The 22,555-nt window shown below is 63.1% G+C and overlaps 11 protein-coding genes across 11 annotated transcripts in view; 4 read left to right on the top strand and 7 right to left on the bottom strand.

Annotated features, from left to right (window-relative positions):
• Positions 1–20: 20 nt before the first annotated feature.
• Positions 21–1,490, bottom strand: AMSG_01421 (LIMR family protein). The gene has a single exon (XM_013906570.1). It carries the CDS (start codon positions 1,474–1,476, stop codon positions 46–48), a length of 1,431 nt encoding a protein of 476 aa, XP_013762024.1. The 5' UTR covers positions 1,477–1,490; the 3' UTR covers positions 21–45.
• Positions 1,491–1,640: 150 nt separating this feature from the next.
• AMSG_01420 (carboxylesterase) lies at positions 1,641–3,448 on the bottom strand. Its single transcript, XM_013906569.1, has one exon. The coding sequence runs from the start codon at positions 3,370–3,372 to the stop codon at positions 1,681–1,683; it is 1,692 nt and encodes a 563-aa protein (XP_013762023.1). The 5' UTR covers positions 3,373–3,448; the 3' UTR covers positions 1,641–1,680.
• A 327-nt stretch (positions 3,449–3,775) lies between these two features.
• AMSG_01419 (AP-1 complex subunit mu-1) lies at positions 3,776–5,027 on the bottom strand. Its single transcript, XM_013906568.1, has one exon. The coding sequence runs from the start codon at positions 5,013–5,015 to the stop codon at positions 3,792–3,794; it is 1,224 nt and encodes a 407-aa protein (XP_013762022.1). The 5' UTR covers positions 5,016–5,027; the 3' UTR covers positions 3,776–3,791.
• A 373-nt stretch (positions 5,028–5,400) lies between these two features.
• AMSG_01418 (uncharacterized protein) lies at positions 5,401–5,870 on the bottom strand (the record flags this gene model as incomplete). The annotated part of the gene is made up of 2 exons (XM_013906567.1): positions 5,401–5,805; positions 5,829–5,870. The coding sequence occupies 2 exons, from the start codon at positions 5,868–5,870 to the stop codon at positions 5,401–5,403; spliced, it is 447 nt and encodes a 148-aa protein (XP_013762021.1).
• A 947-nt stretch (positions 5,871–6,817) lies between these two features.
• On the top strand, positions 6,818–10,882 carry AMSG_01417 (uncharacterized protein; the record flags this gene model as incomplete). Its single annotated transcript, XM_013906566.1, has 1 exon — positions 6,818–10,882. One exon carries the CDS (start codon positions 6,818–6,820, stop codon positions 10,847–10,849), a length of 4,032 nt encoding a protein of 1,343 aa, XP_013762020.1. The 3' UTR covers positions 10,850–10,882.
• Positions 10,883–10,928: 46 nt separating this feature from the next.
• AMSG_01416 (uncharacterized protein) lies at positions 10,929–14,218 on the bottom strand (the record flags this gene model as incomplete). The annotated part of the gene is made up of 3 exons (XM_013906565.1): positions 10,929–13,070; positions 13,394–13,969; positions 14,144–14,218. The coding sequence occupies 3 exons, from the start codon at positions 14,216–14,218 to the stop codon at positions 10,929–10,931; spliced, it is 2,793 nt and encodes a 930-aa protein (XP_013762019.1).
• An 828-nt stretch (positions 14,219–15,046) lies between these two features.
• On the top strand, positions 15,047–16,077 carry AMSG_01415 (Sco1-family protein). Its single transcript, XM_013906564.1, has one exon. It carries the CDS (start codon positions 15,076–15,078, stop codon positions 15,721–15,723), a length of 648 nt encoding a protein of 215 aa, XP_013762018.1. The 5' UTR covers positions 15,047–15,075; the 3' UTR covers positions 15,724–16,077.
• Positions 15,785–16,566, bottom strand: AMSG_01414 (glutathione S-transferase GST 23; the record flags this gene model as incomplete). The annotated part of the gene is made up of 1 exon (XM_013906563.1): positions 15,785–16,566. The coding sequence occupies one exon, from the start codon at positions 16,564–16,566 to the stop codon at positions 15,823–15,825; it is 744 nt and encodes a 247-aa protein (XP_013762017.1). The 3' UTR covers positions 15,785–15,822.
• Positions 16,567–16,879: 313 nt separating this feature from the next.
• On the top strand, positions 16,880–19,303 carry AMSG_01413 (uncharacterized protein; the record flags this gene model as incomplete). Its single annotated transcript, XM_013906562.1, has 2 exons — positions 16,880–16,934; positions 17,070–19,303. The coding sequence occupies 2 exons, from the start codon at positions 16,880–16,882 to the stop codon at positions 19,289–19,291; spliced, it is 2,277 nt and encodes a 758-aa protein (XP_013762016.1). The 3' UTR covers positions 19,292–19,303.
• A 97-nt stretch (positions 19,304–19,400) lies between these two features.
• On the top strand, positions 19,401–21,442 carry AMSG_01412 (uridine kinase). Its single transcript, XM_013906561.1, has 2 exons — positions 19,401–19,504; positions 19,821–21,442. Exons 1-2 carry the CDS (start codon positions 19,425–19,427, stop codon positions 21,358–21,360), a joined length of 1,620 nt encoding a protein of 539 aa, XP_013762015.1. The 5' UTR covers positions 19,401–19,424; the 3' UTR covers positions 21,361–21,442.
• Positions 21,370–22,555, bottom strand: part of AMSG_01411 (glutamine-scyllo-inositol transaminase) — a gene marked incomplete at its 5' end in the record, with an annotated part of 2,247 nt that continues 1,061 nt past the window's right edge. The window contains one exon of the mRNA XM_013906560.1: positions 21,370–22,521. Coding sequence (XP_013762014.1) covers positions 21,457–22,521 — 1,065 coding nt within the window. The 3' untranslated portion in view covers positions 21,370–21,456. The remainder of the gene's footprint in view (positions 22,522–22,555) is intronic.

Genomic DNA, 22,555 nt, shown 5'->3' with positions numbered 1-22,555 from the left:
CCGCAGAGGGGGGGGGGGGGGGGGGTCCACAGCTAGTTTACAACGCTAGTCATCGTCGTCGTCGTCCTTCTTGAGCTTGCGCTTCGTGCCGCAACAGGCGTAGTACAAAAAGGTGAGGCCGATCATGATGACAAGGAAGAACTTGGTGTTGTTGATAACGTGCTTGATGCCGCGGAGGTGCGAGATTTGGACGGCAAAGACCGAGGAGACGGCGGTGAGGCGCGCGTAGGAGAAAAAGGCGGCGGCGGTAAACTGGGTGACGGCGAGCGAGGAGAGAAGGATGAGGGCAGCGTTGAAGAGGAGCGATGACATGAGCGTCTCGCCAGGAATCATCGGGTGGATGGTGAACCAGGCAATGCGGAGGCCGACCTTGACATTGCCCTTGATCACCGCCCAGAGTAGAAAGAGGGTGAAGAGGGCATAGGCCGAGGTGCCAAAGAGCGGGAAGGCCTTGTCGAGGTCGATGAACATGTCGTTGAGGAACGGCGACGCCGGCGGGTCGACCATCATGTACAGAATGATGTGCAGGACCCAGAGGAACGAGGCTAGGCCGCAGAAGATGCCAAGAACAAGGTCAAAGACGTACCACCACGGGTGCCGGGTGTTGGCGCGCGAGTGGGCCACCACGTTCTTCTTAAAGTTCTTCTCCAGCAGGTACACCTTCTTCTCAAACTTGGCATACGCCTTGCGGTCCTTGCGGTTGCGCTTCCCACCCTTCTCGCGCGTCCGCCGCGCCAGCTCCTCGCCCTCGGCAAGCAGCCGCGACGCCTGCACCCCGATCTCCACCTTGCGGTGGGCGAGGACGTCGAGCGGGATCCGCCTCGGCCGGTCGACAAAGTCGCGCACAAGGTCGACCGGGAGCGCGATCATGCCGACGCCGCCAAAGCAAACAAAGAGCACAATGCCGACAAACGATAGGGCACCAACCAGATAGACAAGAAGCGAGACGTGGATGACCAGATCAACCTTTGTCGAGGTACAGCCCGAGCACGGGGTGTTGAGCGGCGCATCGCCAGGCTGTAGACGAGCGGTGAGGGCTTGAACAGGAATTTCAGCCTTTCCAATCAAGCCATAGAGAATGCCCACAATGCCAGCAAAGACAATGACTGTCCAGAAGGTGTAGCAGAGTGCCGAGTACAGCTGCTTCGACTTTGAGTTGTTCTCGGCCTCTTCAGCTTCGTAGTAAAACATAGCAAAGGGAATGACGACGAGAGCGAGGAAAGCCACCAAAGGATAGACAATGTAGACAAAGAGGAGCATGTCGAGGGTAGAGCCAGAGTTACGATTAGCTACGTCCAGAGGGAGGAGGAGGACAGAGAGTGCTGCTGCAGAGAAGCCGAGAACGACCACCGCCTTGGGGAACCATGCTGTGTTGGCGTCGTCAGGATGGTGGTAGTGCGCGAGCATGTACGTGCACACGACAAGTAGCCCTGCAAGCATGGCAATGATGATGAGAATGAGCGGCCATGCCACCATGGTGAGCACGGGGGTGGGAGGGTGGGGGGGGGGGCTGGGGGTGGGGGGGGTGGGGGGGGGGGGGGGCTGGGGTGGGGTGGCGGTCGATTCGCGTCCGCCGCTCGGCCGAATGGCGACTGACGCCCAGCCCAGTTGCCTGCTGGCGGGCGGCATGCACGCACGCGTCAGAACTTGGGAAGAGTTTAACTTGGCTCTCCTCCACGTTCAGCTGCTGTAGTCGACCTTGACCCGATCCCAAAAGTCGCAGACGACGTCGTCGAGGAAGGCCTCCTGGCCGACAGGGACGTCGAGGAGCTGGGTGATCTGGGCAGTCTCGTTCCACTGCGGCCAGAACGGATACGGGTCCACAGACGAGGGCGATGCGCCCGAAGGCGCGTGGGCACGGGCGTAGTTAGTCCAGTACCAGCCAAAGATGTCGGACATGGTCCAGTCGGTCTTGTCAAAGGGAATGTTGTGGACCGGGTTGCCAAACACAAACTTGAGCTCGGATGAGTGGTAGTCGCCAAAGACTGGGTACAGCGGCGAGTCGGTCTTGTACACGTAGCGGTACGTGTACCGCGGCGTGCCCGGGTAAGCTGCGCCAAAGGCGCGGAGCATGCGCCGCGCGGAGCAGACGAAAAAGTAGTCGGTCAGCAGCGCGCTTGCCATCTTGTCCCACGACTTGTACGCGTACCGCGGGTAGAGCTCGCGCGCTTGAGCAACCACTGAGCTGTTGAAAAAGTGCGAGAGGACAAGGAGCGCCGTCCGCTCCGATAGCGGGAGCACGTCAATGCCGGGCACCATCGCAATCATCATAGGCAGAAAGATTGAGCCCTCGTTGCGGTTTGTGCCCATAAGCAACGGCACGTTCGACATCCCCTTGCCGGCCGCAATGAGCTTAGAAGGCACGCCTGTCAGTCCAGCTGGCGAGCCGTCGATGGCAATGCCCCACGGCATGATCGGCGCGAGCTTGGGCCAGAACACATCCGGCGGGAACCGTCCAACGCTGCCGCCGCTGCCACCAGCAAGGAGCACTCCGCCGTCGATAAGCTTGGGTAAAGGCAGCGCACGGAGGCAGCCCAGCAGCTCCGCCTCGGAGAGTGCATCCGGATCGCACCCGACATGTGCCGCGTAGCCCGCCGAAAAGTTGGTCGCGTACTCGTACGGCCGAAAGAACGACGGCGAGTCGCAGTTGCCCGACTCAAAGAGCACCGCCGCAAACAGGCCCTTGGAGCCTGGCGAGACAAGGTGCCAGCAGAGCGAAAAGGCGCCCGCCGACTCGCCAAACAGCAGCACAGAGTCCGGATCGCCGCCAAACGCCGCAATGTTGCTTGCCACCCACTTGAGTGCAAGCTGCTGGTCCTGGAGCCCGTAATTGCCGGTCGTACCGCCGGCCTCGACCTTGAGCGCGTCGAGCGCGAGAAAGCCAAGCACCGAGAGCCGGTAGTTCATCGCCACCACAATGACGCCGTGCTTGGCCGCCAGGTGCGCGCCATCGTACAGCCCTTTGTGGTAGTCGTTGCCAATGACGTACCCGCCGCCATGGATGAAGACCATAACCTGGGTATCCGCCGTGACGTTGATCGGCGCGTAGACATCGAGATACAGGCAGTCCTCGGTTCCCTTCAGCACAGGCTCGACATACATCGGGCAGCCAGGTCCAGAATCGGTCGTCATCAAAGGCTCCGTCCATGACTTGGGTGCCTGCGGTGGCTTGAATCGAAGATCGCCTGTAGGAGGCGCAGCAAATGGAATGCCCTGCCAGGCAATGACCGACGGATACGCCTTGGACACTGCACCCGTCACCGGTCCGTAGCTTGTCATACGGCTCAAGCTCGTCGCGCCCGCCTCCCCACACAGACCGCACACCATGAGCGCCACAAGTCCAACAAGGGCAACCTCCCCTGTCAACCTCATCGTCGGTAGAGGTCAACTTTTCGCGCGAGAGGTGTTGCCGTACTCCCCCGCCCCCGCGCCCGCCCGCGCCGCTCGCCTCTGTCACTCGAAAGAAGGCCTGAGCCGAATGAGTGCGCCCGCGTGACTTGTTGCTGCACTGTGTTTTTTTGGGGGGGGTCTTCCTGCGCTACGGCTGATTCACACCTGCTGAGGAAGCTCGTAGTGTAGCGATGGGGATGGTTGGTGACAATCCAGTCGGCTGCATGGGCTGGTGTGGGGACGCAGAAGGAGATGATGTGGATGAGAAGGGCTGACGGTTGAGACTGAGCAGCACAAAAGGGCTTGTCGAAATCTAAACATGGCGATCGCCGAATTTGAGCTCGCCTCGCCAAGCTAGCGGTACATCGCCCGTTCGCTCACCACCGAGTCCTGCGACGCATTTACTTGGTACGGAACTCGACTGAGCCGCTCCGGGTAAGGTAGCGGACCCAGGGGAGGGCCTGATAGCCGGCCGAGGCCTCGAGGACCTTCATGTAGCGGACGACGACGCCCGAGAGGGTCTGGAACGGAATCTCAAACTCCAGCTGGATGGGCGGCTTTGCGTCCGACTCCTCCGAGGCGAGCGAGGAAAGGCCAAAGTGAGCGCGGAGGAAGCACTCGCCGTCGGTGGCGCGGAGCTGCTTGATGGTCCACACGATCATGTCGTCCTGCGGGGCGTACTTTGCCGAGCCGTTGGAGGTCTTGATCTTGGGCGAGTCCGAGTCTGCGGGGACCGGGATGCGGATGACGACGTTGTTGGCCATGGAGCGGGCCTTGAACTGCGGGGTGACCTTGATCATGTACTCGACGCGCGAGCCCTTGTGGCGTTCGACGATGGGAGTGATCCAGATGAGCGGCTTGGCCGAGGTCTGCATGCGGTACGACATGAGCTCAAACTCGCCGTCGGGCGGGATGAACGAGATCGTGCGGTCGCGCTCAAAGCGCGAGAGGCGGACACACTGGTGGAACTTGATGTCCTCCATCTCGACCGACTTGCGCGAGGCGCCGGCGCCGACAGCCTCGTACAGGGTGCGGTCGTTGAGGCCGAGCCGGAGCTCAGGCATGCCCGAGAGATACGTCCGCATCTGGACCGAGCCCACAATCTCCGAGCGGAGGACCGTGCCGGTGGCCGAGACAAGGAGGTTGAGCGACTCGACGACATCAAGGAACACCTCGTTGCGCCGGTAGACAATGCCCTCCGATCGCCACGAGACGGCGTTGGTGACGGTCATGGGCACGGTGACCTGCTTGGACGACGCAGCCTTGCCCTTCTTGCTCAGCTTGTGACCCTCCTCAAAGATGTACTCCTTGAGGATGTTGGAGTCGGTCGTCTGCGGGAGACCAAAGTCCATGACTTCGTCAAGCAGCTCGTACGTGACCACAAAGTTGTCCCGGATCGACTCCTCCTCGACCTCGTTGAAGTACTCGGTGAGGACGTTGGCAAAGCGATGGAGGAAGGTCATGATCATGGCAGCGTTGGAGTTCTTCCTCGTCACAGCCAAGAGGTAGAGCGAAGAGAGCGAGACAAAGAGATAAGAGACTCCAGAGAGTTCAAAGACAGGAACAACAGCCTCATCAGCCTCCATCTCCAGCACCTTGAGCATGAATGCGTCCACACACGACATGGGCACATCACCTAAGGTAGCGGTATGCCAGCGAAAAAGGAGTGAGTTTGGAGGAAAGGGAGGAGGGGGGAGGGGGGGAGGGGAGGGAGAGAGGGAGGGAAGGTGGCCGTCGGCGTGCGTGGGGTGGAGTGCAGAGGGGTGAACCTGGTGCCAGTGCCGCCGCTGTAGTGGGTTGGTGGCGGGGGGGGGGGGGGGTCCGGGCGGCTGGTGGCTGGCACGCAACGCGGTCGGTCGGTCGGTCGCCAGCTGGGTGACCGGTCGGTCGCAGCTGGGTGGCTGGCTGGTTGGGTTGGTTTTTAGTGGTGCAGTTATGATAAGCATTGTCAGAGGTAGTGTGATGCGATGTGTGGGCGGTGTGTAGGTGTGGGGTGTTCGTAGTCTGGCTTCATGCCGCGTACTTGATCGGGTTGGACGCCGAGGCGGTTGACGGCGGCGGCGCGCCCTCTTCGATCTTTGTGTACGCGCGGTCGTACTCGTGGATGGGCTGCGAAAAGCCGGCGTTACGGCCAAAGGCGTTAGCGCCAGTGGTGGCGGTGCCCAGCTGCTCACGGCCGAGCCGGTCGCGCCAGACCGAGAGCGGGACGTCGTGGACAAGCTCGGCATACGAGCCAGCGATGACGTCGTCCTTGCGAGCATGCGTGCCCAGCACGGCTTCATCGATGTCGAGCGGCTCGGGCACGTTGTCGGCAAGCTCTGCCCGATACGTCGACTCCCACGGCTCGACATCAGCCTCTTCTAGCGCCTTTGCCTCTGCCTCGACCACGGCCTGTGCAGCAGCCCAGAGTTCGGCCTTGCGACGAGCAGATCGCCGACCGTTGACGGCCACAGGACGGGTATGCAGCGGAGGAGGGGCATAGGCAATACGAGAAGATGAGATGAGATTGTTCTCGGCAGCATGCGGCAGTGACAATCCTGATGCATCTGCTCTAAAAGTCCCAGTGTGTGCTGCTGCATGCTCAAGTGCTCCAGGATAGTTTGCCGGTACCCTTCCCTTGACTCGCCGTCCTCCTCCGTCCAGGCCGCTCCTTGCTGTGGCATGACTACGCGCTCCCTCCCATGCTCGCTCCTCAAACCACGTCCCCACAAGCGTCTTGTTCCTCCCTGATGTGTTGTAGTTGGACATCCTGCTGCGTTGAGTCTGTCTCTTCCAATCCCTATCCCCCCCCCCCTCAGCTACCTCTCCCCGTTGTCATCGTCGTCGTCGGGCGCCAATGACCCGCAACGGCACCTTTTCCCCCCACACGCCGCACGACAAGCCACCGACTGCGTTGGCATGAGCGATGAGGGGTGTTGGGGGAACGGACGGATGTTCTTTGCATTTATCATAGATGGGTCGAAGGAGAATACTGCGATGTGGCTGGATTGAGTATATGTAGAAGTAGGCGGTCATCATGATGAGCCCGGGCCGTGCCCACCGCCCCCTCCTTGCCGCACCTAGCTCGCATCGCCCACATCGCCCACATCGCCCACATCGCCCACATCGCCCACATCGCCCACATCGCCCAAATCGCTCACATCTCCCTCCCTTACCCCCTCCCTTACCCCCTTCCTCCCATACCCCCGCCCTCCCCGCCCCGCCCTCCCCACATCACCTGGTCCAGCCCGTGTCAGCCACCAACAGCAGGACGGCGCCAACCGACGCACCGACGAGCGTACGACCAACGACCACGACCACTCCACACCTCTCCACACTCACCACGGCACCCTACCACACCCTACCACCACCACCACCACCACCACCACCACCACCACCACCACCGCTACCACCACCGCTACCACCACCTCGCTCCCTATCTGGCCGTATGCTGACCCTCGTCCGGGCAGAGGAGAGCCATGTGGCTGGCCTGCAACAACTGCTGGACGCTCAGCCTGAAGGCAACAAGGCGCTGTTCGATGTGACTTCGGCTGGTGCTCTGGTGGAGAACACGACACTGACGGTTGTGGCTCAGTTGGAGTCGGGCGAACTGGTGGCCTTTGCTGCCTTTGCCAGTGCTCCGCTCTTCACCCATCTCGAATCCGTCATCAATCCCCTTGTTTGGCCAGAGTGGCTGGCTCAAAACTTTGATACCGCTCCGCTCGTCGCCGCCACTTCCACCTCGTCTGCCTCGTCTACTTCGTCTGCTTCCCCCCCTGCGCCTACCTCGCCTACCTCGCCGGCATCTCCCATCTCTTCCATCGCCACACCCGCGGCTTCTGGCGCTGATCTCTCGCCGCTGACCACCGAGTCGTCCGGGTGGACACATAGCGAGCTCACGCCGTGCAACTCGGCGTGGCTGGCGTGCTACGCCCGTGCACCGGCGCTGTCGGCCGAGGCCGGTGCCGCCGCGCTGCAGGCGGTGCTCGAGTCGGGATTCGCTACCATGGTTCAGGTCGATGCCGTGCTGCTGCCTGTGCCGTCGGCTATCAATCCCGCAGCCTCGCTGAATGCAATGCCGGAGCTGGCTGCCGCCTTTGCCAGCACCCTCCAGCCGACTACCCCGGTTGGCGAGCAGGTTCCGTTGACATACGTTGAGCGGGCCGGGTACGTGCCCAAGCTGACGATGCGGCCGGCTGCGGTGGAGGACAACGACGACCTCGCCCCGATTTTTGACGCCCAGTCGGAGCTGCTCTCCTCGCGCTACGGTGAGTTCTTCCTCTCGGATCTCATCGAGAACCAAGACGCTGCCAACCGGGTCATTGTTTCCGAGGTCGACGGCTACGCTGTTGGTCTCATGGCGCTCGTCGCCGACATCGACGTCACTCTCCTGCAAGAGTGCTTTGAGCTCGAGCCGTACTCGGAGCTCCTGAGGCCCGAAGCCGGCTTCCCGCTTCATCCCGAACAAGTGGCCGCCGCTGCTGCCGCCGCTGCTGGCGGCGACGCGCTCCCGACCGAGGCCTCGGTCGCTGACAGCTTCTCCCACATTGCTGTGCCCATCGACGAGGACGTCGACTTTCAGAAGCTCGGCATCGCGGTCGACGAGACCGCCGCCGACGACCGAGCAGACGACAGCGGCGACCACTCCCGCCCGTCGACCGCCAACTCTACCTCGAGCTCAGCCTCGTCGGCCGGGTACTCATCGGTCCAGTCGCGGAGCGGGAGCGCGAGCTCCATGGTCAGCGACGCCGGCGGCGCCGTCGTCCTCAACGCCTTTGCCATCTCGCTCTTCTGTCTCGACAGCCGGTACGAGTCGCGGTCGGTTGACTTTCTTCCGCTTGCCTTTGAGCTCTTCCCGGATCGCGAGTACTGCATCCTCACGCTCCCGCACGAGGTCGCCGAGTTCCCGCTCCTCCGCGCCTTTGGCACGGTCAAGCCCAAGTCCATCTCGACCTTTCCTCACATGTTGTACATCCTCCACCGCGACGCGCTCTCTCCCAAGCTCGGCGTCCGCCGCGCTGCACCCAGCGACGCAGTCCAGATCGCGCGCCTGCTCGACGGCCTCCAGCGCGAGGCCGAGATCCAGTCGCTCTACGACGACGTCATGCGGCTGGAGGCCCAGGAACGGCTACAGGCCTCGGTCTTCTCATCGATCACGTCACGAGTGTACGTGGCCGAGGCCTCGGCCCAAGTCGTCGGCCTCTTTGTCCTCTCCTCCGAGCTGGACATCGACTCGCTGTCGGCGGCGTACGAGGTGGACTCGGTGCTCGCGCTCAACGAGCGGGCGACCCGCGCCCACAGTCACCTTGCCGAGGCCGTCGTCAACCCGATGTTCGACCAGCACGGCTCGCTCCTCCTCAACGAGCTTGCTCGCGTCGCCGGCACCTCGGCTCTCTACTACAAGGTCTTTGGCTTTTCACCCATTCCGCCGCTGCTGCAGGTCATGATCCAGGTCCGTCCGCGCCGACTCATCCACTTCCCGCCAGGCGCCGAGGCCAACGCGCTCAAGTACAAGCCGCGGAAGGAGCAGGGCGGGAGCTCGCTCGTCGACGACGCCGACGACGACTCTCACAACGATGTCCGACTGCCGCACCCATTTGTCGAGGTCAACGGCGAGCCGGCCGGCATCGTCGACGCCAACACTGCGTTTGGCCTGTGGACCTTTGCGCCCAAGCTCCGTTGGGAGCCCAAGGTTGTGGCCAACGCACGGGTCGTCGTCGTCGGCGCCTCCGACACCGGCCTCTCGGTCCTCGAGAGCCTCGTCCTCCTCCCGTACATCCACTTTAGCAACATCACGTTGGTCTCACCGGGTGGCCTCCCGACGAGGGCGAGTGCCGTCGAGCGCTGCTTCATTCCGAACAACCTCAACTACACGGCGCGGGTCCTCTCGCAGTTGGCCATCGGTGCCTCGGTCAACGTCCTTCACACCAAGGTCATGATGATCGACCGTGAGCTGCGGGCGGTCATGCTCTCTGACGGCTCGGTCCTCCCGTACGAAAAGCTCGCCCTCACCACCGGACAACAGTACGCGGCGCCGATGCTGGTCCAGGACGACGTCGGCGACGTGGGCGTGACCGGCGAGATCCTCGAGGGCGTGTTTACCCTCAACGGCGAGACCGACGTCGCAGGCATCGTCGCCTACGCCGAGTCGCACGTCGTCGCCACCGGCGAGCGAGTTGTGGTCTACGGCGCATCGCTCGATGCTCACGCCGCCGTCTTTGGCCTCCTTGCCGCAGGCGTCTCGCCGGAGCTCATCACGTTCCTCGTCCCGCCGGAGAGCGGACCCGAGGCCACCCGCACCTCGTGCTTCAACGAGTTTGTGGTTGACGACGCGGTGGCGTCGGGCGTCGCCGCACTCGGCGTCAAGCTTGTCCGTGACCTGGTTGTCATCAACTACGAGCACCGGGCCGGAACCCTCCTCGCTGTCATCCTCGCCGAAGAAGAGGAGGCGAATGCAGCTGCGCTGGCCAGCAAGAGTGGGACCTGGTCCGGCTCGCGGAGTGGTACTGGGTTGGGCGAGGCAGGCGCCGACGAGGCCGACCACATTCGGCTTCCGTGCTCGATGCTGGTGGTGGCTTGCGGGGCGCAGGTCGACGTCGACATGTTCCACGCCATTAACGGCTGCTGCCTCGTCTACGACGGCGGGCTAGTGGTCGACGGCGAGTTCAAGACCATCGACCCTGCCATTCTCGGCGCTGGCCCGCTCACCAAGTTCTCCAACCGGTACTACACCAGCCTCAAGATGGCCGAGTACAACTCGCTGGAGATTGGCCACCACCTCGCGGCAGCCGTCAAGGAAGACCTCGATCCGCTGGACCCGGGCCCGCTTGTTGAGCTAGCTCCGCTCGAGCTGCCGCGATTCGAGCAGCCGATGGCGGTCGGCATGCCGCTCATCTCGCACCCGTCAACTCCCACGTACTACTTTCACTTTGCCAACCCAGGCCGGCGGATCCCGTACGCCACCGCGTCGCGGCACGAGGACTACGGCCGCGAGATTTCGACCCGGAGCGAGGACAACGGGTACCTCGCGCTCCAAATCGACGCCCACGGCCTCATCGCCTCGCTCACCTACGTCGGAAGCAAACCGGTCGAGGCCTGCAACTTGCTGCAGCTCCACGGCTTGCCAGCGTCGTACCTGCAGCTGGAAAGCAGCGAGGCCAAGCGCGACCTGCTCGCCCACCTCCGGTCGACGTGGATGACAGCGGTGTACCACGACCGGTTCGCTTCTCTCCGCGGCTCGCTCATGGACGCGCTGATGAGCGACCCCAGCCTGCTCGCTGCTGTCGAGGACAAGCTGGAGACCTGGACCGCGCGGGCGGGTGTCATCGGCGATGCCGAGCGCGCTGCCTTGCAAGATGCGCTCTCCTCGGAGCCAAGCGTCGAGCAGATGGTCCTCAACGAGCTCTTCACCTGGCTGCAAACCAACTCGGGCGGCGTGCTCGACATGTACCACGTGCCCAAGGCGTTCTGCGAGCCGTAGCGGCTGGCTGGCAATGAAAGACACTCCTCTCAAGCCACACCAAGCATTCAATGACTCTGTGACCGTAGCGAGGAACTAACTACTTGCGAGTAAACGAGATCGAGGCCGGCGGCAGCGCCTCGGACGCCGAGAGGAGGAGGCGCTCAAAGCGGAAGGTCTCGACTACCGAGTTATCGATGCGCGGGAGATGGATCTCGACCGGAATGGCGCCGGTAGAAGACGCCCCGGCCCCGGTAGCGGTTACGGTCACCGCGTCCTTTCCCTTGACCGCGTGGTCGGCCGAGTCAAAGTCGCAGACGTCGTCCTCGTCGTCGTCTTCGTCAAACTCCTCGGACATCGAGTCCATCGATGAGGCCGACGACTCGAGGCACGAGATGGAGCGGCGGCGCATGGCGAGACGGTTAGAGGCGGCCGGGCGCTGGCGGCGGACCGGGCGCGAGGGCGCACGTGACTGGACTGGCGCACGATGCGGCGGAGAAAAGGCCGGCGGCTGGGCAGAGAACCTGTCGACGCAACGAAAAGCAGCGCCGGACACGGCCTCAAACTTGTGCTCGTGGGTCGGAAGCTGAAGCTGGACAAAGACGTGCGAGATGGCCAGGTCGAGGACTGGGAGCACGACGTCGATAGTACCGCTGCCGACAAGGGCGGCGGTAGGGACAATGGTGACGTAGGTAACGATGACGTCGAAGGACGTGTCAGACGCATTGGCTAGCGGGATCATGAGCAGGCCGCTGTCGTCGATCGCCGGCTTGATGGGCGTGTACGCCACCGAGGTCGACCAGACAGTGGCGCCAGGTGGGAGGTGGACTCGGAGGAACTGGCGCTCGGTGTTGCGGATGCGCATCTTGGCCTGGACCACGTGCTTGCCCTCGGGCGTGACAATGACGTCGTAGACGGCCGCGTCGACAGCGGCAACAAGGACAGCGACGTCGGCGTGCTTGGTCACCCGCAGCTCGAGCTTGTAGCCCGAGTGCAGGAACTTGTAGGCAAGGACGTGGCGGACACTGTCGGCGCGGACCGGAGCAGAGAGCTCCTTGACATCGATGCGCGAGAAGCCGGTGCCGCGGCGCGAGACCTCCTCGAGCTCGACATTGGTCTTGGGCCCGGCGCCAATAAAGCCCTTTTCGCGCGAGACACCGACAGCGCGGAAAGCCGGGCAGTCGAGATCCGCCGACGTGGCGCCGAGCTCGATCTCGGCGAGGAGCGCAAACGCAAACGAGGCTTCGAGCGCATACTGGGTGCGAATACGAAGGACGCGGACGCCTAGCGCGTCCGCCGACTTGCCGAGTAGCTTCTCCAGCGTCACGCCCGACGACGGCACCACGCCCGACGCAAGTGCCTCTTCGGCCGAGAGCACCTCCCACGACTTGATGATCGGCGACGACGCAACGTCCGACACGTCCAGGATGCGGATGCCGTCCGGAAGCTTGATGTCAAAGGTGTCGCGGAGTGCGTTGACGAGCGAGTACGAGAACCTACCCACAATCGAGAGCACACCCTCGCCGATGCCAATGCTGACGTGCTGGGTGAGGACAACGACCGGCTCCTCTTGGGCAGCCTTGGCAGCGTTGGAGTCGGGCCCGCCGCTCGACGCAGCAACGTCGACAGTGAGGGCGGCCTTGGCAGCGGCCTCGGCCTTGGCGCGGGCCTCGGCCTTGGCCTTGGCACGGGCCGCGGCGGCAGCCTTGCGTGGGCCGTCATCGAGCTGCCACTGGATGGTGAGCGCACGGTGCGAGGCCAGGCCGAGCGGCGGAATGGAGGCGTGGAGCGTAGTCGATGACTCAGTCTTGGTCGTCGTCCCCACAAGCACCTTTTCACACGAGACAATGACGTCCGGGCGCGGGACAGTGAACTCGAGCTCGCCGCGGGTGGCCAGAGGAATCTGCACGGCAACCGAGTTGGCGTGCTGGTTGGCGTAGCCGATCTGGGCGTGGACGTCGACGACGTAGCGGCCAGACGCACCTGGGCGAGCAATGAGGTTGTACGAGCTGCCGGCAAGCGAGAACGACGGCGCCCGATCGCTGACCTCGCCGTCGCTGGCACCACCACCGCCGCTCTTACCCTCCACATCCGAGCTTGAATCGCCTCCGTCAGCAAAAAGCGACGCAGAGTACTTTGCCTCCCAATCGAGCAGTGTTGCACCAGACTCGAGCAGCGGAATGGACACAAATGAGTCTGCTGCAAGCACCTCACACACAAACGAGAGCCGCAAATCAACACACTGCGCCTCGGCTCGACCACGGATAGACACCAGCGAGACTGCAGTGGCGGGGGGGGGGGGGGGGGAGGGGGGTGAGGTGGAGGTGATGGTTGCGTGTGGGAAGGAATAGAAGGAATGGCACAGGTGTGGTGCCCTTGCGAAGGAAATGAAGGAATGGCGTTGCTGTGGTTTGGTTTGCCGGTGGTGATGGGCTAGACCGGACGAGCACGGATCGAGTGCATGATGAGGGCAGCGAGGGAGGCGGTCATGACAAAGACAGCCAGCCACGACGTGCTCGGTGGTGGGTGGGTGGGGGCGGTTGGAGCGGCTGAGACGGCCGAGACGGCCGACTCGAGCGAGGAGACGCGCGACTCGATGGCGTGGATGCCGCGGAGAACATCCTCGATGCGCTCGGCAAGGCTTGCCAGTTCGACGCCTAGTGGAGCAGTCTCAAAGGTGTCGTAGAACTCGTCCGAGCCGAGGTCGTCGTCTTCAGAGACAGCCGGCGGCAAAGTCGGGGTGTCGGGCGCGCGCAGGCGCGCTTCGGCGAGGTACGAGTGAAAGTCGTTGACCGCACGAGCGGCCCATCGGTTGAAGCCAGCTGCGCCAGCCGATGAGATGAGCGACTCTACCGATGTACGGACAAGGTACGAGGCGTTGATGGTGACGTGGACCGCGACAGTAACATGCAGCTGCTCATCGCCCGTCTGAGTCGCCACCAGCTCCATGGAGCACTCGACTGCGCCAGCAAGCTTGGACTCGGGAGGAATGTCCAGCACAGTATCGATCCGCAACACGCCTGGGCCAACCATCCGCGCCGAGCGCACCTCGGTCAGCGATGTGATGGGATCGACATAAGACGAGAGCAAGTACGGCACATTCGAAGTATCAAACTCAACCTGCCGACGACGACGAACAAGCTGATCACCATACGCACCAGGTTGATCAGAACTGCTACGATGGCCATCATTGTTGCCTCCATCATTGTTGCCGTGTCGTTGTTCGGGAGGAAGGTCTTCCCAGGCAGCACAGCCGTCAACGAGGGCGTACTTGTCGAGCATCCACCACCCAAGGTCACCACATAACGAGTCTACACCAGAGTGAAGGTACTTTTGAAAGGTGCCAAGTGTGGTAGGGAGGGTGAACTCGGTCGAGAGCTCAGCTGGCATGGTAGTCACGTGTGGCCGGCCAAGCTTGGCTGCGCTCGACGTCGGCTGCGCTCGACGCGCGACACTCGACGACGGTGACGTCGTCCGTCAGCTGGACGACAATCCATCTGTCACGGCCACGATGGGTGGCGATGGGTGGAGTCGTGGGCTCGCGTGGGTTGGAGCCATCATGACATAGCATGAGTATTGCTGATTGGTGCATGGAGTCCATAGTCTCAGATGGGAGGCCGAGTGGGAGGCGATGAGGGCTTTGGAGCGATGGTTGGCGACGGCGATGGTTGGCGACGGCGATGGTTGGCGATGGCAATGGTTGGCGATGGCAACGGTTGGCGATGGCGATGGTTGGCGACGGCGATGGTTGGCGACGGCGAGGGTTCGCGATGGCGATGGTTGGCGACGGCAACGGTTGGCGACGGCAGCGGTTGGCGATGGCGATGGTTGGCGACGGCGAGGGTTCGCGATGGCGATGGTTGGCGACGGCAACGGTTGGCGACGGCAGCGGTTGGCGATGGCGAGGGTTGGCGATGGCAATGGTTGGCGATGGCGATGGTTGGCGATGGCGATGGTTGGCGATGGCGATGGGAAGAGTGGCCCGCGCCGTGGCCGTGATGAAGCAGAAACAGGGATATCTCAAGTCCCACTCAACAGCAACATTATCCACTTTCCTCTCCAACTTAGCGTGGTGTCAGATGACCGTAATGGCAAAGTGTGTGGAGGGGGGGGATGACAGGGCGGGACGGGCACGGCGGTGATGGGACGACGACTCGACAGCAGCAACGCGTCAGTGGACGGCACGAAGACGGGTTGAAGCATTCAGAGTCACACTCGACGCAAAGGAGGAACAGAAGAGAGAGAGGATGTTCCGAGCCAACTATGCGCGTGCTGTGATGGCTTCGCTTGCGCTGGGAAGTGGTGTTGTGGGCTTGTATGCCTATGAGAGGCATCGGATGGAGAAGACGGAGACCATTGTGGGCGAAGCTGATCTTGGAGGCGAGTTTGAGCTGATGGACACAGATGGAGAAGTAGTCAAGTCGGATGACTTGCTCGGCAAGTATCTGCTCATCTACTTTGGATTCACACACTGTCCCGACATCTGCCCCACAGAGATGCACAAGATGTCCTCGGTCCTGGCCGAACTGCGGAGGAGGAAGTCGTCGTGGGGCGATGCCATTGTCCCGCTCTTCATCACCATCGATCCCAAGCGGGATACTCCTCAGGCAATCGGCAAGTATCTGGCTGGCTTTGATCCCGCCATCCGCGGCCTCACAGGCTCGCCCGAGCAGACGGAAGCCGCCGCCAAGGCGTACAAGGTCTTCTCTTACCCGGTCCCGTCAGCAGAGGGCGACGATGATGATGATTATCTCATCGATCACTCGATCTTCATCTTTCTCGTCGGACCTGATGGCAAGTACAAGGCCCACTTTGGCTACGACAAGTCGGTCGCTGTCGTCACCGATGGCGTCGCCGCCCATCTCCCGCGCCAGTGGTGGGAGTTTTGGCTGTGACCTGCTCCACAGCCTTGTGGCCAGCCTCGCGTCGCCGCTCCATCAGGCACGAGAAAAGAGTCAGGCAGTTTACTGACTATCTCGCGGGCGTCTCGGGCTTTACAGCTTGTTGGGGCGCGAGTTTGCGGCCTTGACCTTGTTGAACACAGTGTGGACGTCGTCGTAGCCCGGGAGCTTCTTCATGCGGGCGATCCAGGCAACGAGCTCGGGCTTGTCGGCAATGATGGCGTCAAAGTCGGAGCCGAGGATCTCGAGCTGAGTCAGCTCGCAAAAGGCGGAGAGGTCTGCGATGGAGGGCATGTAGCGGCCGCAGAGGTAAGTAGCACCCGGCCCCTTGAGAAAGATCTTGTTGAGCTTGTAGACAGCCACCTCCATAGCCTTCCGAGTTGTTGCAACCTCATCGAGATCAACGGCCCGGTTCTGGAGCTTGGGAAGGAGAAAGGCAGCACGGAAAAAGTGCGCGCAGCCCGGACGGAGGTTGGTGTGGTGCCAGTCGAGGTACTCATCGATGGCCACCCGAGGAATGGGCTGCGAGTAGGGATACCAGCTGAGCGGCAGGGCAAAGTGCTCTGCGATAAACCGCAGAATGGTGTGTGACTCGGCCATGCGGACGCCATCGATGACTGCTGCGGGCACCTTCTTGTTGGCGTTGATGTGCTTGGCGTAGCTCGGCGACTTGTGCTCGCCGCGAGCAATGTGCACAATGTGGAGCTCATGCGGAACTCCTGCTGCCTTGCAGAACAGCACCAGTGCACGCGACGGCTGCGACATCATGTCCACATACAGGTGAGCAATCCCGTCAGCGCTCGGCACTACCGAGAACTTGTCGCTGACGTCCGCCATGGTTGGGGTGGGGCTCAGGGAGGGGTGTCTGTGTCTCTGTGTCTGTGACTGCGTCAACGATTACTTGAACGAGAGATGATTGATGTTGAGCGAGGTGCAGCGACTTTCTCCCACTACCGCCAGACTACCGCATCCAAAGCCGAGCTCCCCACGCAAGCTCGCGGCTCGCGGCCATCTATGACAACTGGAGCGGCGAGCCGTAAAGCGGCGGCCCGATCAGAGTCAGCCATCAGCGAGATCGGCCAGCGGTTGGCAGCCGCGGCAGGTGGCAGCGGAAGCGAGTGGCACCACTCCACGACCTTTTTCGACCAACATGGGCAAGCGGCGACGGACGCCGTCGCCCGGAGCGCCAGCCACCAACCACTTGCGTAGCAGCAGCTCGTTGTCAACAGAGACACCAAAGAGACACCACAGTCTGTACTCTCCGCCGTCGCCTCTTGCGGTTGTCTCCCCAGTCACCTCGTCGCCTTCTCGTCCGCTGCTGGGCAGCCGTGGCGGGAGAGCGAGCGAGAGCCGCGAGTCGGACTCGGACGACGAGCCGCTGTCGTCGCTGCGACTTCCGCCGCGCCCGCCGCCGCTCCCGATCGAGTCGCACACGCCGAGCCACATCCTTGCACTCCTCAAGGAGCATCAGGTTGATGGCATCCGGTTCCTCTGGCGGGCAGTGGTGCTTCGTGGCTCGGGCGGAGTCCTCGCCCACACCATGGGCCTCGGCAAGACGCTGCAAGCCATCGTCCTTGCTGCCGCCTTTCTCCGCGCTCGAGTCGGCTCGCACGTCCTCGTTGTAGCACCTGTCAACGTCGTCGGCAACTGGGCGGCCGAGTTTGCCCGCTGGTTTGCCCCGCCGCACTCGATCACCGTCACTGTCGCTGACGAGTCGCTCGGCGTTGGCGGGCGGCAGGCGCTCAAGGCGTGGAAGCGGCTCGGCGGCGTGGCGGTCATTGGCTACGAGCAGGTTGTCTCGCTGCTGAGGAGAGAGCAGACCCGTGAGCTCCTCCGCGAGCTCCCGCATCTGGTCATCGCCGACGAGGGCCACCGACTCAAGAATGCGGCGACGGCGACGTGGCAGGCGCTCGCCTCAATCTCCACCCCGCGTCGAGTGGTGCTCACCGGCTCGCCGCTGCAAAACAATCTTGAGGAGTACTTTCACATGGTTGAGTATGTGGCGGCGGGCTACCTCGGCGACGTGGCCTCGTTCCGGACAAAGTTTGGCAAGCCCATCGCTGCCGGCTCAACCATGGACTCTTCGCTGGAGGCGGTCAAGCTCTCACGCGAGCGCATCGTCGTCCTCCACTCGATCCTCGCGCCGGTTGTCCACCGCCGCGACTACTCGGTAGTGGCAAGCACCCTCCCGCCCAAGACCGATGTCGTTCTCTTCTGCAAGCTGTCGTACGTCCAGCGCCGACTGTACCGGCGATGGCTCGCCGAGGGCACGCGCTCGCTGTTCAAGGCCTACCACACGCTGCTCAAAGTGTGGAACCACCCGGACACGCTCGTGGCCGGGGGTGAGGGCGAAGTCGATGACGCCAGCAGCCACGGTGGGTGCGGTCCGGGCCGAGCGCTCGATGTACCTCCACTTGGCGGGCTCATCCCGGATGATCTGTTTGACGCAGTACTGCTGGGCGAGCCGCGGCGTGGCACAGGTGCCAAGCAGAAGGATGACGCCGCCGCCCGCGAACCGCCACGCTCGCTCTTCACTTCGTATCTGGCGGGCGCGCCAGAGGCGGCAGCGAGGATGTCGGCGGCGCGAGAGCGCGAGAAGAAGCAGAGCACGGTGCGGCATGGGCGCGGCGCGAGGCCGCAGCGTGAGAACTGGTATGCGGGCATCTTGGATCGCGCGGCCGGGTATGTGGCAGGGCGTGCCGAGGTCTCGGGCAAGATGGTGGTGGCGCTGGAGCTGCTGCGACGAGTGTGGGCAAGCGGCGAGCGCGCGCTGGTGTTTTCGCAGTCGCTGGCGGTCCTCGACATGTTTGAGAAGCATCTTGCCGACAATGAGTTTGCCGGGCTGGCGGTGTTCCGGCTCGACGGCTCGACGCGGGCTGGTCAGCGACAGGAGGACATTGCGGCGTTTAACAGCGCGGGCCGCGGGCCGCGGGTGTATCTCATCTCAACGCGGGCCGGATGCGTGGGCATCAATCTGGTGACGGCGACGCGGGCCATCCTATTCGACGTGTCGTGGAATCCTGCGCACGATCTGCAGGCCACGTACCGGCTCTATCGGTTCGGCCAGCAGCGGCCGGTCTTCATCTACCGGCTGGTGAGCGACGGGACGATGGAGGCCAAGATCTTTGGGCGGCAGATGCTGAAGCAGTCGCTTGCGCTGCGAGTGGTTGACGACGCGGTCGTCGAGCGGTTCTTCCACTCGCGGGCGCTCCGCGACCTGTTTGAGCTCGTCGAGCGCGACGAGTGCGAAATCGATGCCGACGTCGTCACCCGCGACGCGTGGCTGCAAGGCGTGGTCGACTCGGATGCCGGCGGATGGATTCTCGGCTGCGAGGATGTCGACGCCATGCTTGGCTCGGGTGCAGAGCGCGCACTGAGCGTTGGCGAGAAGACGGCGATCCTCGCCGAGTGGGATGTGCTGCAAGTCCTCGAGGCTGAACAGCGCAAGCTTGTTGCCCGCGAGGAGGTCGGCATGGGCCTGCGGCAGGCCAAGGCCGGAATGCGATCTGGCCTCGTGGCGGTGGATCTTAGCGCCGGAGTAGGTATCTCGAGCGGAAAGTAGCAGAACTCAAGCACGGAGGGGGGGGGGGGGGGGCAGCTACTCGGCAGCAGCGTGACGGCTGGGCGTGTTGTGACCAATGACGGGCAAGGGACGACACCTCACGCACCACGGCTCAACAGACACGACCACGGGCATGACGTCCCCTGTGATTGCGACAGACTATCTGACAGACGCCTCTTCTGACTCTGAGGTCGCTCCGAACACTTTTATTTCGTACGCTCCTTGTCTATGCCCCCCCCCCTTGCCCTCTGCGACTCGTCCAGGATGGGACACCACCGACTGCCGACTGACTCACACACATCATTGGACATCATCATTGTGGTCGACACACGATACACTACATCAATTAATGCCGTACTCCTGAACAAAATACCCGACTTGCGCATACGGCTCATCACTCGCGTATGGTGGTCGGCTGGTCGGGGGGTCGGCTGGTCGGGGGGTCGGCTGGCGGGGGCTGGTCGGCTGGCGGGGGCTGGCGGGCACGCGACCAACTGGCGCGCGGGCTGGATACCAACCACCTCTACAGTGGCCGGCCGCCGTGGTACGACGCAGATGGCGCGCTGCAGACGCCGTTTGTGGTCGGCCTCGCGGGAGGTACGGCGTGCGGAAAGACCTCGGTGTGCAAGCGCATCATTTCTGAGCTTGATCTGCCGTGGTGCACCTTCCTCTCGATGGACGTGTTCTACAAGGACCTGCCGGCGGGAACGGATCCGTCCGAGTACAACTTTGACCACCCGGACGCGGTGGACTGGGAGCTGATGCTGCAGACGCTGACGGACCTGCGTGACGGCAAGGCGGTGCGTGTGCCGGTCTACGACTTTACCACCAACTCGCGCAAGCACTGGGTGCCTGTCTACGGCGCCGACGTCATTCTCTTTGAGGGCCTCTTTGCCCTCTACGACGAACGCGTCCGCGAGCTGCTCGACCTCAAGATCTACGTCGACGCCGACCCGGACGTGCGGCTGGCGCGCCGGCTGCGGCGCGACCAGATCGACCGCGGGCGGACGGTGACGAGCATCCTCGCCCAGTACGAGCGGTTTGTTAAGCCGGCGTTCCACACGTTTATTGCGCCGACGCTCAAGCACGCTGACATTGTGCTGCCGTACGGGCGTGACAGCAACTCGGTCGGCGTCGACCTCATTGTCCGCACCATCCGGACGACCCTGACCGAGCGCGGGGTGCCGACTCGTGAGGTGCTGCGGACCCGCGCCCTTGCCACTGACCACGAGCTCCTCCCGCCGTCGTTCCACCTCCTCGAGGGCAAGCAGATCACGGCCATGCTCACTGTTCTCCGCGACGCGTCGACGCCGCGCGACCAGTTTGTCTTTTACGCCCACCGCCTCTCACGGCTACTCGTCGAGGAGGCTTTGTCGTACCTTCCCATGCAGGACCTGACCGTCGTCACCCCGACCGGCGCCGAGTACCACGGCAAGGCGCCGGCGAGCAAGATCTGCGGCGTCTCCATCATCCGGGCCGGCGAGGCCATGGAAAAGGCTCTGCGCGAAGTGGCCCAGGACGTGCGCCTCGGCAAGATCCTCATCCAGCAGAACCACGCCAAGCAGCCGTTCCTCTACTACAAGTCGCTGCCGGCAGACATCGGCTCGCGCTCAGTCCTCCTTCTCGACCCCGTCTCAGGCACCGGAGCCACCGCAGAAATGGCTGTCCGCCTCCTGCTCGACCACCACGTCCTCGAGGAGAACATCTACTTCCTCTGCCTCGTCGCTGCAGTCCCGGCCGTCGTCCACCTCGCGTACCTCTTCCCCAAGCTTACCATCGTCGCCACCGCCCTCGATGACCTCGTCGACGAAATGTTCTACGTCCGTCCGGGCGTCGGCAACTTCGGCGCCCGCTTCTACGGCGACTATGCCGAGCGCGACGTGCTCGGCCTGCCCACCACCGGTGGCGGCTCGCGCGTCCCGCTCCTCGACCGGGACCTCATCACCTCGCTCTCTGCCTCGTCTGCCGTGCCCTCGGGCGAGAGCGAGCTGGGCATCTCCACCGCCCGCTCCTCCATCCCTTCAATGTCGATGAGCGCCGTCAACTCGCCGAACACCTCGCCGCGGTAAACCGTAACCGAGGGAGACAACGACTGTTTATGTAGATACTCGCTCGTCCACCCTCACTACCACTAAAGGTGTCACTTAATGTCAACCACAACTTGATTAGGCAAGAGCAGCCTTGACCTGCTCGATGATGTAGTCCTGGTCGTCGTCGGTGAGGTCCGGGTGGATGGGGATGGAGATCATGCCGACGGCGGCGGCCTCGGTGATCGGGTACGACGAGTCCTTGAACTCGTCAGCGTAGGCGCCGGTCTTGTTGACCGAGATGGGGTAGTGGACGCCAACGCCGATGCCAGCGCCCTGCAGCGCCTTGAGCACCGAGTCACGCTTCTCGGCCGAGCCGACGCGGAGAACAAAGAGGTGCCACACAGGGTCGACGGTCGCCGGGTCCCAGGTCGGGAGGGTCAGGCCCTCAACGGCGTTGAGGCCGGCGATGTAGCGGGCAGCGAGCTCCTTGCGGCGCGAGTTCCACGCGTCGAGGTGGCGGAGGCGGACCGAGAGCACGGCAGCCTGCAGCGTGTCCAGGCGGTGGTTGTACCCGACGCACTCGTGGTGGTACTTGACCTTCTGGCCCATGTTGCGCAGAATCTTGATCTTCTCGATGATCGCCGTGTCCTTGGCGATGATCGCGCCGGCGTCACCGTACCCGCCGAGGTTCTTGCCCGGGTACATGGAGAACGCCGCGGCGTCACCGAACGAGCCGACCTTCTGGCCGCGCCATGTGCACCCGTGCGCCTGCGACGCGTCCTCGACCACCAGCAGGTTGTGCCGCTTGGCAATGTCCATCACCGCGTCCATGTCGGCCGAGTGGCCGTAGAGGTGCACCGGCATGATGACCTTGGTGTTGGCCGTGATCTTGCTCTCGATCTGGGATGCGTCCATCATCATCGTCTCGGCATCGACGTCGACAAGAACAGCCTTGGCACCCGTCCGGGTGATCGAAAACACCGTAGCGCAGTAGGTGTTGGCCTGGGTGATGACCTCATCACCCTCACCCACACCGAGCGCCTCGAGAGCAAGCAGAATGGCATCCGTCCCGTTGGAGCAGCCAGCGCAATGGCCGTCCTCACCGGTGATGTACTCGGAGAACTCGGTCTCAAACTGAGCAACCTGCGGGCCACCGATGTAGTACGCAGAGTCGAGCACAGCATGGATAGCCTCATCAACCTATAAACACATACCACCTGGACAGGGAGGGGGG

This window comes from Thecamonas trahens, assembly GCF_000142905.1.
Source record: "Thecamonas trahens ATCC 50062 unplaced genomic scaffold supercont1.5, whole genome shotgun sequence".
Lineage (NCBI taxonomy): Eukaryota > Apusomonadida > Apusomonadidae > Thecamonas > Thecamonas trahens.
The sequence above is the reverse complement of the archived record's forward strand: the minus strand, read 5'-3'. Positions and strand labels throughout refer to the sequence as shown.

Bases quoted from the DNA above. Each gene is read 5' to 3' on its own strand.
- AMSG_01421 (XM_013906570.1), bottom strand. From the start codon at position 1,476: ATGGTGGCATGGCCGCTCATTCTCATCATCATTGCCATGCTTGCAGGG.
- AMSG_01420 (XM_013906569.1), bottom strand. From the start codon at position 3,372: ATGAGGTTGACAGGGGAGGTTGCCCTTGTTGGACTTGTGGCGCTCATG.
- AMSG_01419 (XM_013906568.1), bottom strand. From the start codon at position 5,015: ATGTCGTGTGTGGACGCATTCATGCTCAAGGTGCTGGAGATGGAGGCT.
- AMSG_01415 (XM_013906564.1), top strand. From the start codon at position 15,076: ATGTTCCGAGCCAACTATGCGCGTGCTGTGATGGCTTCGCTTGCGCTG.
- AMSG_01412 (XM_013906561.1), top strand. From the start codon at position 19,425: ATGACGTCCCCTGTGATTGCGACAGACTATCTGACAGACGCCTCTTCT. The intron at 19,505-19,820 runs GTACGCTCCTTG...CCACCTCTACAG, and splicing joins GCTCCGAACACTTTTATTTC to TGGCCGGCCGCCGTGGTACG.